The sequence below is a fragment of the Lithobates pipiens genome, unplaced genomic scaffold (assembly GCF_037356315.1).
Source record: "Lithobates pipiens isolate NorthernLeopardFrog02 unplaced genomic scaffold, aLitPip1_a1.2 Scaffold_22, whole genome shotgun sequence".
Taxonomy (NCBI): domain Eukaryota; kingdom Metazoa; phylum Chordata; class Amphibia; order Anura; family Ranidae; genus Lithobates; species Lithobates pipiens.
Genome location: NW_027507784.1, coordinates 310743877 through 310761866, shown reverse-complemented (window position 1 = coordinate 310761866; position 17990 = coordinate 310743877). Strand labels below are relative to the sequence as shown.

Here is a 17990-nt window from a genome sequence, read left to right as displayed (position 1 = left end):
TGTAAATTTTGACTTTATATACAAGTAGCGTCATGTCACAACTGAAAATAAAAGAGAAGAGAGGCGCCTCTAAGTGTAGCAATATGGTCACATTTAATGACGGTACAACATTTAGCAACTCATATGGTTGATGATTAAAACAGGCACATCTATAGGTATGTAGGCATCCGGGGTAAAGCTGTCCACATCGACCATCCTCCTCACCACCATCGACGTCGTCCCTTCCACGCTGCGCTCCGTGAGCGCTTAAATCCTCACTTTCACATCGCTCTACTGCAGGGTAGTCTTACCGGTCACGACTGCAGACTGACATCGGTGAGAGCCGGCAGTGCGGAGGACGGTCTATGTGAAAAGCTTTACCCCGGATGCCTCCATACTTAGATGTGCCTCTTTTGGTCATCAACCATGTGAGTTGCTAAATGTTGTACCTTCACTAAATGTAACCATATTGCTACACTTAGAGGCGCCCCTCTTCTTTTTTATACTCTGGAGCTCCTGCTGGATTTTGTTTCTAATCTCCTTGTGGAGGCTTCCATTTGTGGATGGACATTTTAAGGTTACACAACCTATCACATTGCTATAATCCTTTTATATGGACCTTAAACTGAAGGATTTATGAATAAATGGCTGTGGAACAAATCATCTGAGTTTCCATTATTTCTTATGGGGAAATTCGCTTTGATATACAAGTGCTTTGGATTACACGCATGCTTTCGGAAAAAATAATGCTCGCAATTCAAGGTTTTACTGTATTTTCATCTGATTCCGTCAACATCCGTTTTTATGCACGGATGAAAGCCCTATTTTTTAGCAGAGACCCTAGAGAATAATTGTTTCAATTTTATAACACACGGTATTTGCGCAGCAGGTCTTTCAAACGCAATTTTTTTTGTGAAAAAATACACTTTAATTATTAAAAAAAACAAAAAAGTTAACCCAATTTTTTTTGTATAATGTGAAAGGTGATGTTACCCCGAGAGAATCGTGATCTTTATTCTAAGCAAAATAATTGTGATTCTCATTTTATCCAGAATCGTGCAGCTCTACTGTAAACCAAAAATTTGACTCAAGTGGTTAAATGGATGTAAAGAACTGATGTAAAAACAAACTGAAAGCATGTGTGAAAGGGGACCAAATCTGATGGAGAGAGGCGAGAGAGGGTCAAACAAGGATGATATGCAGGCATCTGACATCCTCCTTATCAACTGATGATGCCATTATAATGCCTACATAAAGATGCCGCCCTATATAATGTCATTTTATATAAAAAGACCATTTGGAAATGATGCTAGGTAATCTTTTCTGACAGTTTTTACATTTCTACTTGCCATTATACAGATATTTTAACCGCTTAAGGACCAAGCCTCTTTTTAAGATTTGTTGTTACACAGTTACAAAGTAGGTGAGGTTGAAAAAAGACACAAGTCCAACCTATGTGTGTGATTATGTCAGCATTACATTGTATATCCCTGTATGTTGTGGTTGTTCAGGTGCTTATCTAATAGTTTCTTGAAACTATCAATGCCCCTCGCTGAGACCACCACCTGTGGAAGGGAATTCCACATCCTTGCCGCTCTTATAGTAAAGAACCCTCTACGTAGTTTATTACTATTTAAAAACTTTTATTTTTGCTAGAAAATTACTTAGAACGCCCAAACATTCTACTTTTTTTTCTAACACCCTAGAGAATAAAATGGTGGTTGTTGCAATACTTTCTATCACACCGCATTCAGCGGTCTTACAAGTGCACTTTTTTCTGTTAAAATACACTTTTATTGTGTATTGTTAGCCCAGTTTTTTTTTCATATTGTGAGAGATAATGTTCCGCCAAGTAAATTGATACCCAACATGTCATGCTTCAAAATTGCATGGCGACAAACTTTTACCGTTAAACATCTCCATAGGCGACATTTAAAAAAATTCTACAGGTTGCATGTTTTGAGTTACAGAGGAGGTCTAGGGTGAGAATTATTGCTCTCGCTCTACCAATTCAAGCAATACCTCATGTGTGTGGTTTGAACACCGTTTTCATATGCAGTTGCTACACACATATGCATTCGCTTCTGTACACGAGCTCGGCGGGGCGGGACGCGTTTACAAATTTTTTTTTTATTTATTTTACGTTTTATTTTATTTTTTTACACTGTTCTTTTAAAAAAAAATCGTGTCACTTTTTTTTCCTATTACAAGGAATGTAAAAATCCCTTGTAATATAAAAAAAGCATGACAGATCCTCTTAAATATGAGATGTGGGGTCAAAAAGACCTCAGATCTCATATTTATACTAAAATGCAATAAAAAAATAAAAATGGCCCTTTAAGAGCTATGGGCGAAAGTGACGTTTTGACGTCACTTCCACCCTGCAATGGTATGGAGACGGGTGGGGTCCACCTTCCCCTCACTTATCTCTATACCCAGCAAGGGAGAAGATCTGATCGCCTCCACTGCTGCCGACGGCCCCGGTTAGCGGCGGAGGGCACCGGAGCGCATCGGGAGGGGGGGCCCTCTCCTGCTGCCGATAAAAGTGATCTTGCGGTGAATCCGCCGCAGAGACCACTCTTTTTTGGAAAGTGTACCGCTGGCCGAAGAGGATACTGGGATTATGGCAGCTAGCTGCTGCCATAACAATGATATTCCTCTTCAAAGTAAGGACGTATATTGGCTTGGCGTGGCGGCGCTTCGTAAGTGGTTAAATAATGTTGATTCTAGCCATTCTACTTATCAGTGAGATGATTTAGCTGATTTATGACCTTTTTTTCCCAAATTCTTTATTAAGTGTTATGCAATTAAATCCAGTAGCATGACATCATGGTCGAGAACAAATGCATCAGCAGTAACAGACAGTATAGGTGCAAGCAATTTATGACCGTCCATGTCAGTTCAAGATGAAAGAAAGAAAGCAAAAGAGAGCAGGAGCAAGAAAAAAAGTGTGACAAAGAGAATGGAGATGAGAGAAGAAAAGTGTGAAGAGGAGAGGAGAAAGGAGGAGAAGTGAGCAGAGGAGAGAAAACAAGAAGAGTAAGAGAAAAGAAAAAAGTAGAGGGAATGAGGGAAGAGGAAAGGAAAGGAGAGGAGATAATGGAAGAGCAAAGGAAAGGAAAAAGGATAGGAGATTTGAAAAGAGGAATAGGAAGGAAAGGAAAAAGATGAGAGAAGAAAAGAACAGCGTGGAAAGGAGAAAGGGGAGAAGTCAAAAAAAAAAAAGGATAAAAAGGAAAAGTGAAGAAGGAGAATTGTGGCGAGGAGAGATGAGAAAAGAAAAAGAGGAGAGGAGAGAAGAACAGAGTAAAGGGAAGGAGAATAGAAGTGGAAGTGAGAAAAGAAAGGGGATAGGGGGAGAAGAGAGAAGAGGATACAGGAGAAAGAATAAAGCAGAGAAGATGAGATAAGTGGAAGAGAGAAAGGGGAGAAAGGAACAGGGGAGGAATGGAGAAAAGAGAAGGAGAGGGGAGAAGAAAATACAGACGTCAAAAATAAGAGAGGCAGACAGCAAAAGAAAGGGGAAGAAAGAACAAAAGTGTCTAAATTTAAAAGGATAGGTGAGAAGAAAAGTATGAAGAGAAGAGCACAAAGGAGGAGAGCATAAGAGAGGTGAGCAGAGGAGAGAAAAGAGGAAAGGAGAAATGAGAGGAGATGAGATGAGAGGAGATGAGGGAAAAGGAAAGGGAAGGAAATGAGAACAGAGGTGAGAGAAGAAATGTATAGTGTGGAGAGGAGAATGGGGAAAGTAAAAAAAAGTGTGGAGAGAAGAGGAGAAGGAAGAAGAAAATAAAAAATGCTGAGAGGAGAGTGAGAGAGATGAGAGAAGAAAAAAAGGAGGGGAGAGGAGATGAGAGAAGAACAGAGTGAAGGCAAAGAGAGTAAAAAGTACTGGAAAGGAGAACAGAAGGAGAATGAGAGAAGAGAATACAAGAGGGGAGAGGAGAGAATAAAACAGGGAAGATGAGATACTCGGAGGAAGGGAGAAAAGAAAAGATGAGGAGAGGAGGGAATAGGTGGAGGAGAGGTGAGAAGAAATGAGTGAAAGAGGAGACAAGAAATGAGAGAAGAAGAGAAAAGATGGTAAGTAAAGCAGAGAAAATGAGAGAATAAGAGAAGAGGAGATGAAAAGAGAGGGGATGAGAGGGAAGAAGATGTGAGGCAAAAGGAAAAAAATTAAAGAAAGCACAGGGAAGAAAAAAAAAGGAGAAGGGAGAAAGACAGGGATAGCAGAGGGAGAGCAATGGGGAAAAAAATAGAAAGATAGATAGATAGATAGATAGATAGATAGATAGATAGATAACAAAGGGAGTAGATCGAGGGGAAGGAATAGAGAGGGAAGAGGCAGAGATCTCAGGTACCTTCTTGTTGATCTCTGTACGGTGGTGATAGCCCTTTTGCCCAGCCCGGGCAATAGTATATGCCACTCTAGCCGGATGCCAGGCTCCAATACAAGCCACCTTGCGAAGCCCCTTGTGAGTTTTACGGGGTAACTTCTTAGTGCGCCAGCGTGATGTTACACCTGTCACAAGATGAGTATAGAAAGACTTTACCGCCTGTTCTCTGAAAGAATGTTACCAATTATGCCCAAATTTGACTCCTCAAATCCTCGAAGCCCCCAATCACACCGGTGTGACTTGTCCTGCGATTTGACAGATTTAACTCGCATGACAAGTCTTACCCTATTGTAGGCAATAGAACTGTTCAAGTCACTCCAACTTTGCAGTGCCACACCAATTTGAAAAAAAAGGTTGCCGCACTATTTCTGGCGATTTCAGGTATGACTTGCATAGACATCTATGGATGAAGTCGCACTGACCTTCATGTGAAGTAGCACAATTTCAAAGTTGGATTCAGTGTGAACAGGGGAATCAGATTTGATCTGCCCATCATCTCCCCTCTATCAGGTTTCACTCAAAACCATTTATTTCCAAACAAAAAGCATTATAAAGCTACTATATAGTAAGTACCCCTTAATAATAAGTACCCCTTAACAAAGCAGCTCAAGGTGATTGTTCAGTCTGGCATTGCACTGTTTACAACACTATCACCTTTCATTCCTTTTCCCTTGGTGACTCCAATAACATCAATCATTTCATCCTGAGCGAAGACGGTGTTCACTGGGACCTGTTTCTCCAGCTTCTCATGTGCCCAGTCCACCTTCTCCGCCACAGTGCCTCCATTAAGCTGGATCTCCATCAAATGGGCCTTTTTTTGTCGCATGGGGAGGAGCTTCATCTGCATGGAGGGGACAGAGACATCAATGACTTGGCAAAATTACAGGGTATTTTCTGGCAACACTTCAAACCAATCAATGAACAGCTTCTGCTAGTCAGAACACTCCGCAGCTGTGCTAAAGTCAAAAAAGTTTATCATCCAAGTTTACAGAACCCATTGCAGCCAGATCCAGCAAACTCTCACATGGGCTTCTAAGAGGATCTTTTATGATTCTGTACTATGCTACAGTACATCAATCAGCCTTCAATGAACTGAGTCTTGATTGACTGGACTAAACAGTAACAGGTTTTGGTACGGGTGTTCACAGAATGCCAGGTTAGAAGCCACAAAGTGGACATGACAAGATGACCATGGCTGGATAACTAGGTTGTGTCCCCTGTGTGTATTCTAAAGGAAAGCTTTAATATCTGGGCAGCCAGGTGAGAGGCTCTCTACTTTCAGAACTAGGGTACAGGCAGCCAGGTGAGAGGCTCTCTACTTTCAGAACCAGGGTACAGGCAGCCAGGTGAGAGGCTCTCTACTTTCAGAACTAGGGTACAGGCAGCCAGGTGAGAGGCTCTCTACTTTCAGAACCAGGGTACAGGCAGCCAGGTAAGAGGCTCTCTACTTTCAGAACTAGGGTACAGGCAGCCAGGTGAGAGGCTCTCTACTTTCAGAACCAGGGTACAGGCAGCCAGGTGAGAGGCTCTCTACTTTCAGAACTAGGGTACAGGCAGCCAGGTGAGAGGCTCTCTACTTTCAGAACCAGGGTACAGGCAGTCAGGTGAGAGGCTCTCTACTTTCAGAACCAGGGTACAGGCAGCCAGGTGAGAGGCTCTCTACTTTCAGAACCAGGGTACAGGCAGCCAGGTGAGAGGCTCTCCACTTTCAGAACTAGGGTACAGGCAGCCAGGTGAGAGGCTCTGTACTTTCAGAACCAGGGTACAGGCAGCCAGGTGAGAGGCTCTCCACTTTCAGAACCAGGGTACAGGCAGCCAGGTGAGAGGCTCTCTACTTTCAGAACCAGGGTGCAGGCAGCCAGGCCGAGGCTAATAGCATGCAGCTTCTAAAAAAGAAAAACCTAATGTGGGAAGCCTCTCGAATTGCTATCCAAGTACTGAAGTTCCATTGAGGTGCCCCCCGCCTCCCTCCTGTGTCCTAGGGTCTGGGATCCCTCCAGCTTTTTGCCTTTATTACCAAAGCTACCCTGGACTTTACTGAAAGAGATGCTGTTTATGAGGATAAGTAGACATGGCTGTGTTCTGTACTGTTTTACGGACACCCCGATCTTGTATCTTTACTGTCCTCTCACCTGGGTGTGAACGATGACTCGGATAACCTTGCAATATTTCTTCATGGCTGCAAAGTCTTTATCCAGCTGCTTTTTGCCCTCCTCATCCTGCCATTTCTTGCAGTACTTGGTAAAGGCCTTCTTTTTACTCTTATACCTGCAGGAGAAAGACGGCTGAATGTAGACATTTGCACTACAAATCTGGAGATTTTTCAGCTTAATGACTTCTTGAAGCATATCTACATCAGATAAAGAGGCATCTATATCTGACTTCCATTGTTCGGTAACAGGCTGGGGGCAGGTCCAGGACAAGTGGGTTGAATGATGCTGGTCATCAGTCTTTGGACATCTAACATCACAAAAAAGTCCTGCGGGGAAAATCTCCAGAACAAAAGTGAATACTGCAGCAAAAGCTGGTTCGGTTATTTTATCATTTAATCAGCTATTCATTTGTCTCTTATTATTGGTTTATGCAAAATGTATAGCGTCTACAAAATAGGGGATAGATTTATGAGATTTTTAAAACTATTTTTTTTTCACTAGTAATGCCAGCGATCTGCGATTTTTAGCGGTACTGCAACATTGCGGCAGACAGATCGGACACTTAAAACTTTTTTGGGACCAGTGACATTTATACAGTGATCAGAGCTAAAAATAGCCACTGATTACTGTATAAATGTCACTGGCAGTGAAGGGGTTAACACTAGGGGTGATCAAGGGGTTAAGTCAGCGGTCTCAAACTGGCAACCCTCCAGCTGTTGCAAAACTACAAGTCCCATGAGGCATTGCAAGGTTGACAGTTACAAGCATGACTCCCACAGGCAGAGGCATGATGGGACTTGCTACAGATTTGCAACAGCTGGAGGGCCGCCAGTTTGAGAGCCCTGGGTTAAGTGTTCCCTAGGGAGGTGTTTCTAACTGTGGGGGCAGTGTACTGACTAGAGGAGGAGAGAGATTTCTGTTCCTGATCACTAGGAACAGCAGATCTTTCTCTACTTCCCTGTCAGAATGGGGATATGTCTGTTTACAGTGACAGATCCCTGTTCTGGCTCTCTGTAGAGCAATCGCAGGTGGCCGGTGGACATTGCGGCCACCGGCGATGCCTGTTATGGACTGGTGGGAATCCACGCCATTTTTTTATTGATTTTTCATCTACTGTATATTGTCTGAAGCCGGCAATACATTACAGCCATGAGCAAGTTTAAATTACATTTTTTCCTTTAGAAATGTAATTATTGCTGTGGCACCGTTCTACACATTGCACAGATGCACCAATTTACATTTAGACTAAGGGGACCCCTCAGGCACAATATTTAAAGGGGTATTTAATTTTTATTGTTTCACTTTAAGCATTATTAAAATCACTGTTCCTCAAAAAACTATAGTTTTAAAAACTTTTTTTCCCATTGATACATGTCCCCTGGGGCCGGACCCAGGTCCCCATACACTTTTTATGGCAATAACTTGCATATAAGCCTTTAATATGAGGACTTTTGATTTTTCATGTTTGTGTCCCATAGGTTTACACGTTCACTAGAACGTTTTGCCTGTTCGAGGTGTTCTGGTGCGAACTGAACCTGGGGTGTTCAGCGCATCCCTACTCCTGATTAGGGGTGGATCCAGGGGGGGGCAACGTGGCAATTCCCCCCTCCCCCGAGAAATTTGATGCGGGTGATAGAGCGGGTGGCTCCGCGGGCGGATGAGAGAGCAGGCGGGCTGGGCAGCTGAGTGGCTCCTCGGCGAGCGGGTGAGAGAGTGTGTGGCTGGGCGGGAGCAGATGAGAGAGAGTGGGGGCCGGGCAGCTGAGCGACTCAGCAGGCGGGTGAGAGAGCAGGTGGCTCCGTGGGCGGATGAGAGAGCAGGCGGGCTGGGGCAGCTGAGTGGCTCGGCGGGTTGGTGAGAGAGCGGGTTGGGCCGGTGGGTGGCTCGTGGGTGAGTGGGCGGCTGGCCAATCTGCGAGCTGGTGGGTGGGGGAGCAGAGAGATTACATCATCTCTCTGCTGCCTAACTCAGCTGGGACACAGCAAGAGACAATCCCCACCTTAGCAACAAGTGACAATCGGCAACGAGTGACAGGTGACGTGGCAAGTGACAATCTGCAACTTGTGGCAGGCGACGGTGGCAAGTGAAAATCTGCAATGTGTGGCAGGCAATGGTGGCAAGTGACAGCCCGTAAAGTTGTGGCAGGTGACGTGGCAAGTGACAATCCACAACGTGTGGCAGGTGATGGTGGCAAGTGACAATCCACAACTTGTGGCAGGTGACGTGGCAAGTGACAATCCGCAATGGGTGCCAGGTGACATGGCAAGTGACAATCCGCAACATGTGGCAGGCAATGGTGGCAAGTGACAATCCACAACTTGTTGCAGGTGACGTGGCAAGTGACAATCCGCAATGTGTGCCAGGTGACGTGGCAAGTGACAATCCACAACTTGTGGCAGGTGACGTGGCAAGTAACAATCTGCAATGTGTGGCAGGTGGCGTGGCAAGGGACAATCCACATCTGGGCGTAAGCGACGGTGGCAAGTTACACACTCAGGCTCCCTCCCACTGATTCTGCATTATGGTGAGTTGAACAATGTAATAATAGAAATAATGAGCTTTAATCATCCTGATACCATAACAACCATGGCGGCGGGATGATTGAAGCGCCAACATCAGCCATTTCACAGATAAATTACCCGCAAAAAAAGTTTTTTTCTGGCAGTGCCCCTCCCGAGACTAGACTATGGATGGATCCGCCCCTGCTCCTGATATCCATCCAATGGGGATATTGGGATAAAGTGCAGCCAAGCCCCCATCTTGGGGTCAGAGTAGCTGGTAAGCGGCTTGAAGGTTGGGTGTGCACTTTTGGGTGTGAAGATTTTGCAATCCGCACTGAAATATGGATTTTTCTTGATACACAAGTATAAATTAACTTTTTGCACAAGAGCACTTCTCTTCTACAGGACTTTACTGAATTATTTAGGAATGTTTTTTAGCACATTCTTATTTACAGTTTTTGATATATATGAATTTCTTACTTGATTGAATTTATGTACTTTATATCGATAGTACAACACGTTTTTCATTAATATTTTCCTGAAACGCGTCAATCAGGAAATGATCACATTTTGTCCACTAGATAAAGCTAATATCATATATTATGAGGATTTTTTGTGACGGCTGTTCTTTTATAAATACACCCCATAAGGTGGTACTCCATTCCCCTTTCATTGTGGTTGCTGTGCAGTGTGGTAGTGTGTGTGTATCACAATACTTGCTAAACAGTAAAACAATAATGAACATATTCTACCCATAAAGGTCTCACCAGTTCCTATAGAAGCGTCTTTTGCATTCATCACTGATGTGCTCTGCAAATATGGTCTTCAGACTTCGCAAGCCTCGAGGGGTCTCCACGTATCCCACAATGCCAACCACAACCAGTGGGGGCGTCTCAATGATGGTTACCGCTTCCACTTCTTCCCGCTTGGAAATCTCTGATTCAAATATGAAAAGGGGCTTTTTGAATTGAGTATTCTTTCAAACAGATAGTCATTCTGATGGATCCAAAAGTAGGAAATGATTTCTCATTCTCCTGAACACAACCTGACCCCTGTGAGTTGTCTAAATGCCACCCCCATCCCCACCGCACTAAAAATTCCAGCTACATACACAACTTGAATATGATTGGCTTATGCTTTGTTTCCACTGAGTGGATCGGATCGGTTCGGTACGGTATGCTATTTTGAGTGTTTCCATTATGAAAGGATATGTAAAGCTTCATTTTTTTTTATTTTATTTAAATAACAAACATACTTACCTCCTCTGTGCAGTTAGTTTTGCACAGAGTGGCCCGATCTTCCTCTTCTGGGGTCCCTCAGTGGCGATCCTCGCTCCTCCTCTTCTCAAGTGCTCCATTAAAGAGTCGCTCTCCCTCAGGGCACTCATGTGGGTGCTCTCCCGTGTCTTGCTTCTGTGGTCATTGACACAGACAGCAAGACTCGGGGCTCCCACGTCATTGGATTTGATTGACACCAATGGCTGCGCTGCCATCAATCTATCCAATCAGGACCCGAGACACTGACTGGAGCTGGTGTGCTCATCCCCATCACTGGAAAGACCGGGTTCAGGCAAGTAAAAGGGGGGTTCTAGGGGGCTGCTACATTACAGGAGTTTTTTTTTTCACCTTAGTGCATGCATTAAGGTGAAAAACCTTGAGGGTTTACAACCCCTTTAATGGCATCTCAGTCTTGGTCCATAGGGTTTAATATTGAATTGGCCCACCCTTTGCAATTATAACAGCTTCAAATCTTTTGGGAAGGCTGTACACAAGGTTTAGGAGAGTGTCTATGGGAATGTTTGACCATTCTTCCAGAAACACATTTGTGAGGTCAGGCACCGATGTTGGATGAGAAGACCTGGCTCGCAGTCTCCACTCTAATTAATCCCAAAGGTGTTCTATGGGGTTGAGGTCAGGACTCTGTACAGGCCAGGCTACTAAGTCTAGTACTGACATAGGAGTTATAACAAAGAACCACAGTTGGCAGGGAGGGACATAGACAGCCAACACTCCTGGAGGTGATGAAGGAAGCTGAACAAAGGGAAGGTGGGAAGCACGGGCCCTCTAAGAGTTGAGTATACTACTTTGCTTGCATAAGAATAATCTAGATACTTTGAGGGTTACTCTGTGAACCAATGAGGAGATTTCCTCCCACTTTCTCTCTCAGTGCCACCAAACATGGAATGGGTAATAAGATTTCCCGTCACTACTTGTTGTGGAAGTAAGTGAAGGAAAACCTCCCCAATAGGAACAAAAACAGTCATAAAGACCTATTAGAGGCTCCAACTCCTACCCACTTTGTCCAAGACAAAATAAAATGAGGTGCCCTTTAAAAACATATCAAGTCATACTTTACAGCCACAGCTTTTTGCTTTTAAAAACTGCCTTTGAATCACATGACCAGCAAAGTGATGTTTTACACACTTTGGACAATGTGTCTGCTATGTACAAGTTTAGTTTTTTACCTCAGAACAGTAAAGGGGTTCTGAGGGTTAATTATGTAGGTTTAACTTTGACATCAGTTTGGCTGGGCTGTGTTAGAATTCTGCCTGGTCATGTGTACAGTGAGGTGCACATGACAGGCTCAGAACCAGGCCTGGTTGGACGTTTTAGGTATCAGCGTTGCCCGGAATCAATCAGTGGGTGCACCGAGCCCCGCTGAGGAGTCTGGGGAGGGGTATTTAAGATGTTGAGGTCACGTGTTCGGGGTTCGTTCGTGAGGCCCTAGCTGCCTGCTCCTGATTCTGGACCGGGGTAGCCCCGCGAGGGATCCCGCTCACAAGAGTGTGTGTCGCCCTGCAACATGGTTCGTTTGACTAGCCCCAATGGATCCGCCTGGTCTGGGGTGGGGATCCGCCTGTTCCCGAGTCTCGGAACCGGCTGGTCCGAGGCGCAGTAACTGAGGGAGGATTCAAGGCATCCGGGTGTGCTCTCAGCTTAGAGGGGCACCGCAGCTCATGTAAGCGACGGGAGGAGGACTCTTCGGAGGAGGGCCAACAAGCTGGCATCCTGGGAAGTGCCTGGTTGCTGGGTTGTGAAGGACACTGAAGAATCCACGCTTTTCCAGTACTGCCAAGGAGACAGAGAACATTCCAGGTACTGAGGAAAAGGTTCCTGTTTACTTTCTGTTATAAATTATTCAAGGTCAGAGATTTCACAAGTTCCGGATCAAAGTGCTGTCTGCCATAATATCTGGCTAGAGATTTGTTCAGCTTTGAAGCGCCCAGCTGCGAGTAGCTACTCTCTGGTCTGTATTAGAGACTTTCTAGTGATTAGCAGTTCAAGGTGCCTGAGTTTCTTCACCCTTGCCCTCTGTTCCCATACGAGACTGTGTTGTTGGATGTTACCCCTGCAAATAAAAACCTTTCTAAAGGACTTTTATGGTGTCAGCGTCCAAAGTTGTTGGGTATCAACCCTGGGAACCCCTAGACATGGAAGAACAAGCCAAGCGGAGGTAACCGGTAAGCCCAAAAGTCAAGGCCGCCCTATCAAGGGTTATGGCCGCTACACACATTTGAATTTTTCTAGTTTTTATATTTTCACTCACTCAGTCCCGTCCTGTGGACCTCACGCAGAGTATGGGTCATTCCGGCCTTGTATCCCAGGAAAGCTGTCAGGTGAACTGGTTTAGATGGGTCATCCTTGGGCCAGGTCTTCACTTTACCACGGTGGCGCTTGCTACGCTTGTGGGGAAGAAACCCCAGGTGGCCATGACGAGGGGCCGAGAACTTACGATGAGACTGCAATTAGAGAACGGCAATTAAGAGATAGTCAGTGTTGTAATCCAGTAGATTCTCTCCTATAAGTGTTCTGGCAGGGTGGTAGGTCACTTGAATAAAGATCAATTCATTACATAAGGAAGGGGATCTATCTCATCTCCCAGGAGCCCCGAAATATAACTTCTGACTATGGCACAACCTCCACCTTCATCTAACTATATAGAACTTCTAAAGGACCTATCACCAAGCCCATTCACTGTCAAGTGTGATAGTGATCCACTTGAAGTGTATATCCAGCCAATACTTTCTTAATTTTAGATAAGGTAGGAAGGGGTTAGAACCCCTGTTGGGTTCTCTTCACTTCCTGTCTTGTAGACAACATATTAGCAAGGAACATATGTTCCACAATAATTTATGCTACCAATATTAGTGGGTAAAAATTGAAAAACAGCGCCACAGAAGGGGGGGGGGGGGGTTGTTGTTAACAGGATCGACTGCTACCAACCTAACTTTGGTAAGTCAAATAAAGTGCTCAATATATAAATAGATGGTGCTGGTCTACCATATAAACTATAAGCTAACAATTTAGCCAAAGTGCTAGTGCTAACACAATCAAATTATTTCATCATGCATATGATATCATACAAGACACATATATGAAAAAAAAAGTGCTGATGTGCATACAATGTACAAACGAGTATATATCAAAAATTGCAAGATTGTGCAATTAATACTATGTGCAAAAATTGCATATATCCACCAATGAAAAAAATATTAAAAAGAAAATGAAAAAAAAAACTCTATATTAATCAAAAAGAAAGAAAGTCCCAGAAACAGTTCATTCCTGTGCTGTGTTTGCTACTCAAATAATTAATTCTTCTGCCACTATGTGTATCACACTAAACTGACTCGCAAACAATTGTTGGTCAGTAAAGCTGCACAATTATGAAAAAAATGAGAATCACGATTTTCATGCTTAGAATAAAGATCACGATTCTCGGCGTAACATTATCTTTCACATTATACTAAAAAATTGGGCTACCTTTACTGTTTCGTTTTTTTTTTTAATTCATTGAAATATATTTTTCCCCCAAAAAATTGTGTTTGTAAGACTGCTGCACACATACAGTGTGACATAAAATATTGAAACGACTGCCATTTTATTCTCTAGGGTCTCTGCGAAAAAAAAAAAAAATGTATTAATAATAATAATAATAATAATAATAATAATATATATATATATATAATGTTTGTGGGTTCTAAATAATTTTCTAGCAGAAAAAACAGATTTTAACTTGTAAGCAACAAGTGTCAGAAAAAGGCTTATACACACGGTCGGACTTTCTGACAGAAAATGTGCGATCGGAGCGTGTTGTCAGAAAATCCGATCGTGTGTGGGCTCCATCTGACTTTTTCTGTCAGAATTTCCGACACACAAAGTTTGAGAGGTGGATCTAAAATTTTCCGACAACAAAATCTGATCTTTTAAATTCCGATCGTGTTTAGACAATTCCAACGGACAAAGTGCCACACATGCTCAGAATAAATTACGATATGAAAGCTATTGCCTACTAGCCCGTTTATAGTCCCGTCGTATGTGTTCCGCGCCACCGCGTTCAGAACGATCGGATTTTCCAACAACTTTGTGCGACCGTGTGTATGCAAGACAAGTTTGGGCCAAAGTCTGTCGAAAAAAAATCAGACGGATTTTGTCGTCGGAAAGTCCGACCGTGTGTACAAGGCATTAGTCTTTAAGTGGTTAAACTGACCTCATTTACAGACCGAAGTTCATCCCTTAGATCTAAAAGAATTAAATGTTATAATGTTTCTCTTTATCTCCCAGCACTGAGCAATGTTGATAAACATTTGCTGGAAGGATGGTTTGTTTTTGTTTTTGACAGCTGTGAGTGAGCAGAGAACGGCTCTGCACTTGTTACATGAATGATTTGCGAAATGCCAGATTAAGATCGTGGGGGGGGGGGGTTAAATCGTGATTTTTCTAACAATTAATCGTGCAGCTCTCTTGGTCAGATTACAAACCAGCTAATGTGCAAAATGCTGATCTCCTCAATTAATGGCTCCACACAAATTGCTTAAAGCGGTTCTTCACCCTAAAGGGGAAGTTCCACTAATCTGATCCCTCCCCCCCCTCCAGTGCCACAATCGGCACCTTACCTGGATAATTCAGGTATCTGCACCCACTTCCGGGCAGACCGCCGCAGACCCCCGCAGACGCCCCGCCCCCCCGTTGTGTTCTGGGAAACACACAGTTCCCAGGACACAGCGGGGGACCAGAAGAGACGCGCAGCGCGACTCGCGCATGCGCAGTAGGGAACTGGGCAGTGAAGCCGTGATGCTTCACTTACCGATTCCCTGACAGAGGATGGCGGCGGGGGCAGCAGCGAGACGAGCGATCGCTCGTCATCTGCCGCCGACATCGCTGGACTCTGGGACAGGTAAGTGTCCATTTATTAAAAGTCAGCAGCTGCAATATTAGTAGCTGCTGGCTTTTAATAATTTTTTTTTAGGTGCAGAACCACTTTAAAGCGGAGGTCCACCCTAAAGTGGACCTTCTGCTCATCGGAACCCTCCCCCCCTCCGGCGCCACAATTGGCACCTTTCAGGGGGGAGAGGGGTGCAGATACCTGTACAGTACAGGTATTCTGCACCCACTTCCGGGATAGCTCTCTGCGGAAAGGGGCGTAGATTACGCCCCTTTCCGCAAGTGCCCGCCCCTTTCCGCAAGTGCTCCGCTGCCTGCTGGGAAACACACAGATCCCAGAGGCAGCGGGGACCATCCTTATTGCGCAGCGCGATTCGCGCATGCGCAGTAGGGAACCGGGAAATTAAGCCGAAAGGCTCCATTTCCTGATTTCCATACCCAAGATGGCGGCGGCAGCACCCGAGAGACGATCTAGAGATCGGCTTCGGGTGCTGACATCGCGGGCGCGCTGGACAGGTAAGTGTCACTATTTTAAAAGTCAGCAGCTGCAGTATTTGTAGCTGCTGGCTTTTAAAAAAAAAAAAAACGCGGAGTCCCGGCGGACTCCCGCTTTAAAGATTAACTCCGCTTTCGTGGAAAAAAATAGCAAAGAAAAAATAATATAGCACGTATAATTACGACACTAATCATATTGTGATTGAATGTTATTAAAAATTACCCCTCTTTTTCAATCTGTAGTCACTGTAATTTTATGAGAATGCATTGCAATGTGGCTACCTGGAGTTGCTCTGTTCTGTAAACAGAGTTTGTACTGACCACCCCCCAGAAACATAATTTCCTGATTGTGTGATTGGCTCACAAATTTTCCCAGAAGTCTGCCTAAGATACAAGTCAGATTTCAGGCATCCCCTGCAACAAAAATGTAATTTTTGGAGAGATACTTTCAATGGGAACACATCTAAAGGGATGCAGGCCCAGCAAATTTCCTCATTAGTGCCCTGACAGTTAATTAGTTAATTATGAAAGAACTCCCATTAGACCCACTCAGTACAGAGGCACAGACCAACACACATGGATTACTTAAGAATAGCGAAAGGTAGCAATCTGCAACAAAGGTTCTTATAATCCTTGCAATGTACATAGATCACCCAGAAGGGAATGTTTTTTTCTCAATAAAAGTGGAGTCACGCTTTAAGCTCCTTTCCGCTCAGAGAAGTCGTCACATGACGAAATGTGCAGGGCGGGGCAAGGATGCTGTCATCATCACACACACTGGTCTCGTACTTGCACCAGCTGGAGTGCTGTCACCCTAGTGTCGGGAATGACACTTTAAAAACGTGAGGTTTTTTGGATTGGTTTTAAAACAAAGCCTACTTTTTAGACTTACACTATGGAAGCCTCCTTTCTTTTATCCTATTTTAAAGCATGATCGTAATATGCACAAGAGTTTTCTATGAGGAATTGTGTTGTGTGGAGCCATTAATTGAGGAGATCAGCATTTTGCATATTAGCTGTTTTTTAACCTGACCAGTAGGGATGAGCTTCGTGTTCGAGTCGAACATACGTTCGACTCGAACATCGGCTGTTCGCCCGTTCGGCGAATTCCGAGCGTTATGGGCCGTTTGCGCCAAATTCGTGTGGCACTCACGGCCCACAATGCACTGCGTCATCGCAGTGCATTGCTGGCTCATGATTGGCCAAGCATGTACTGTGACCCCGCATGCTTGGCCAATCACAGCGCCAGCAGCGAGGAGAGCCATGATTGGCCACAGGCAGGATGCCTGTGGCCAATCATAGCTCAGGCTGTGTAGTACACGCCCCACACTATATAAGGCCGCCAGCGCGGCGGCCTAGTGTAGTGTGTTGGCGTCTGAAGCAGTTAGTGGGTGTTCTGTGTACCTTCAACACAGTACACACCGATCGTTTTCGGACGATTTTCGATCTTGCTGTTGTGTAGTGGTTGTTGTCTGTGTGCCCTGACCGCAGTATACACCGCTATATTCACCTCACCTATATAGCTAGTGAAATATCTTTTATAATAGAGCTTGCAGTCAGTAGTGTTAGGAGCTTGTGCGTGCTGTCTGCATGCTCTGTACCCTGTACACACCGCTATATCCACCTACATAGCTCTTCTCTATTTGAGCCCACTTGCCATCTGCAGGAGTTAATGGAAGTTGTGTGTGCCTCCAGCACAGCACAGTATACATCTGTATATACCCCTTTATCTCTGGTGTTCTATAAAAAAAGGCATCTGCAGGAGTTAGTGGGTTTTTTGTGCCTCCAGCACAATATACACCTGTATCTACCCTTTATTGCTGTTCTCTAATAGAGCCATCTGCAGGGCTTAGTGGGTGTTGTGTGACTCAATTACAGTATACCCCTTTATCTCTGGTGTTCTATAATAAAGGCATCTGCAGGAGTTAGTGGGTGTTGTGTGACTCCAGCACAATATACACCTGTATCTACCGTTTATTGCTGTTCTCTAATAGAGCCATCTGCAGGGATTAGTGGGTGTTGTGTGACTCCATTACACTGCTGTTTTACCCAACTCCATTCAGGCCATTACCATGTCTGGAAGGCTAGCAAGGAGAGGCAGACAGGCGCGAGCCGATAAAAGAGGGCAAGCAGGCTCTGTGTCTAGAGACAACAGTGCTGGTCGTGGACGCGGTGCATTGTCATCAGCACGTGGCCATGGGACCAGGGGCGGATCCAGGGGGGGGGCAACGGGACAATTGCCCCCCCCGAGATAGTAGCACTGTCTGCACTGATATTACATGTCTCCCATTCTCTGTCGCTGCC

The 17990-nt window shown here is 44.6% G+C and overlaps 1 protein-coding gene across 1 annotated transcript in view; it reads right to left on the bottom strand.

Annotated features, from left to right (window-relative positions):
* The window catches only part of RPL3L (ribosomal protein L3 like), a 35721-nt gene that overhangs the window by 7202 nt on the left and 10529 nt on the right, over window positions 1-17990 (bottom strand). The window contains exons 2-6 of the mRNA XM_077449384.1: window positions 12577-12769; window positions 9798-9966; window positions 6509-6644; window positions 5031-5217; window positions 4341-4501 (exon numbers count right to left, since the gene is read on the bottom strand). Coding sequence (XP_077305510.1) covers window positions 4341-4501; window positions 5031-5217; window positions 6509-6644; window positions 9798-9966; window positions 12577-12769 — 846 coding nt within the window. The remainder of the gene's footprint in view (window positions 1-4340; window positions 4502-5030; window positions 5218-6508; window positions 6645-9797; window positions 9967-12576; window positions 12770-17990) is intronic.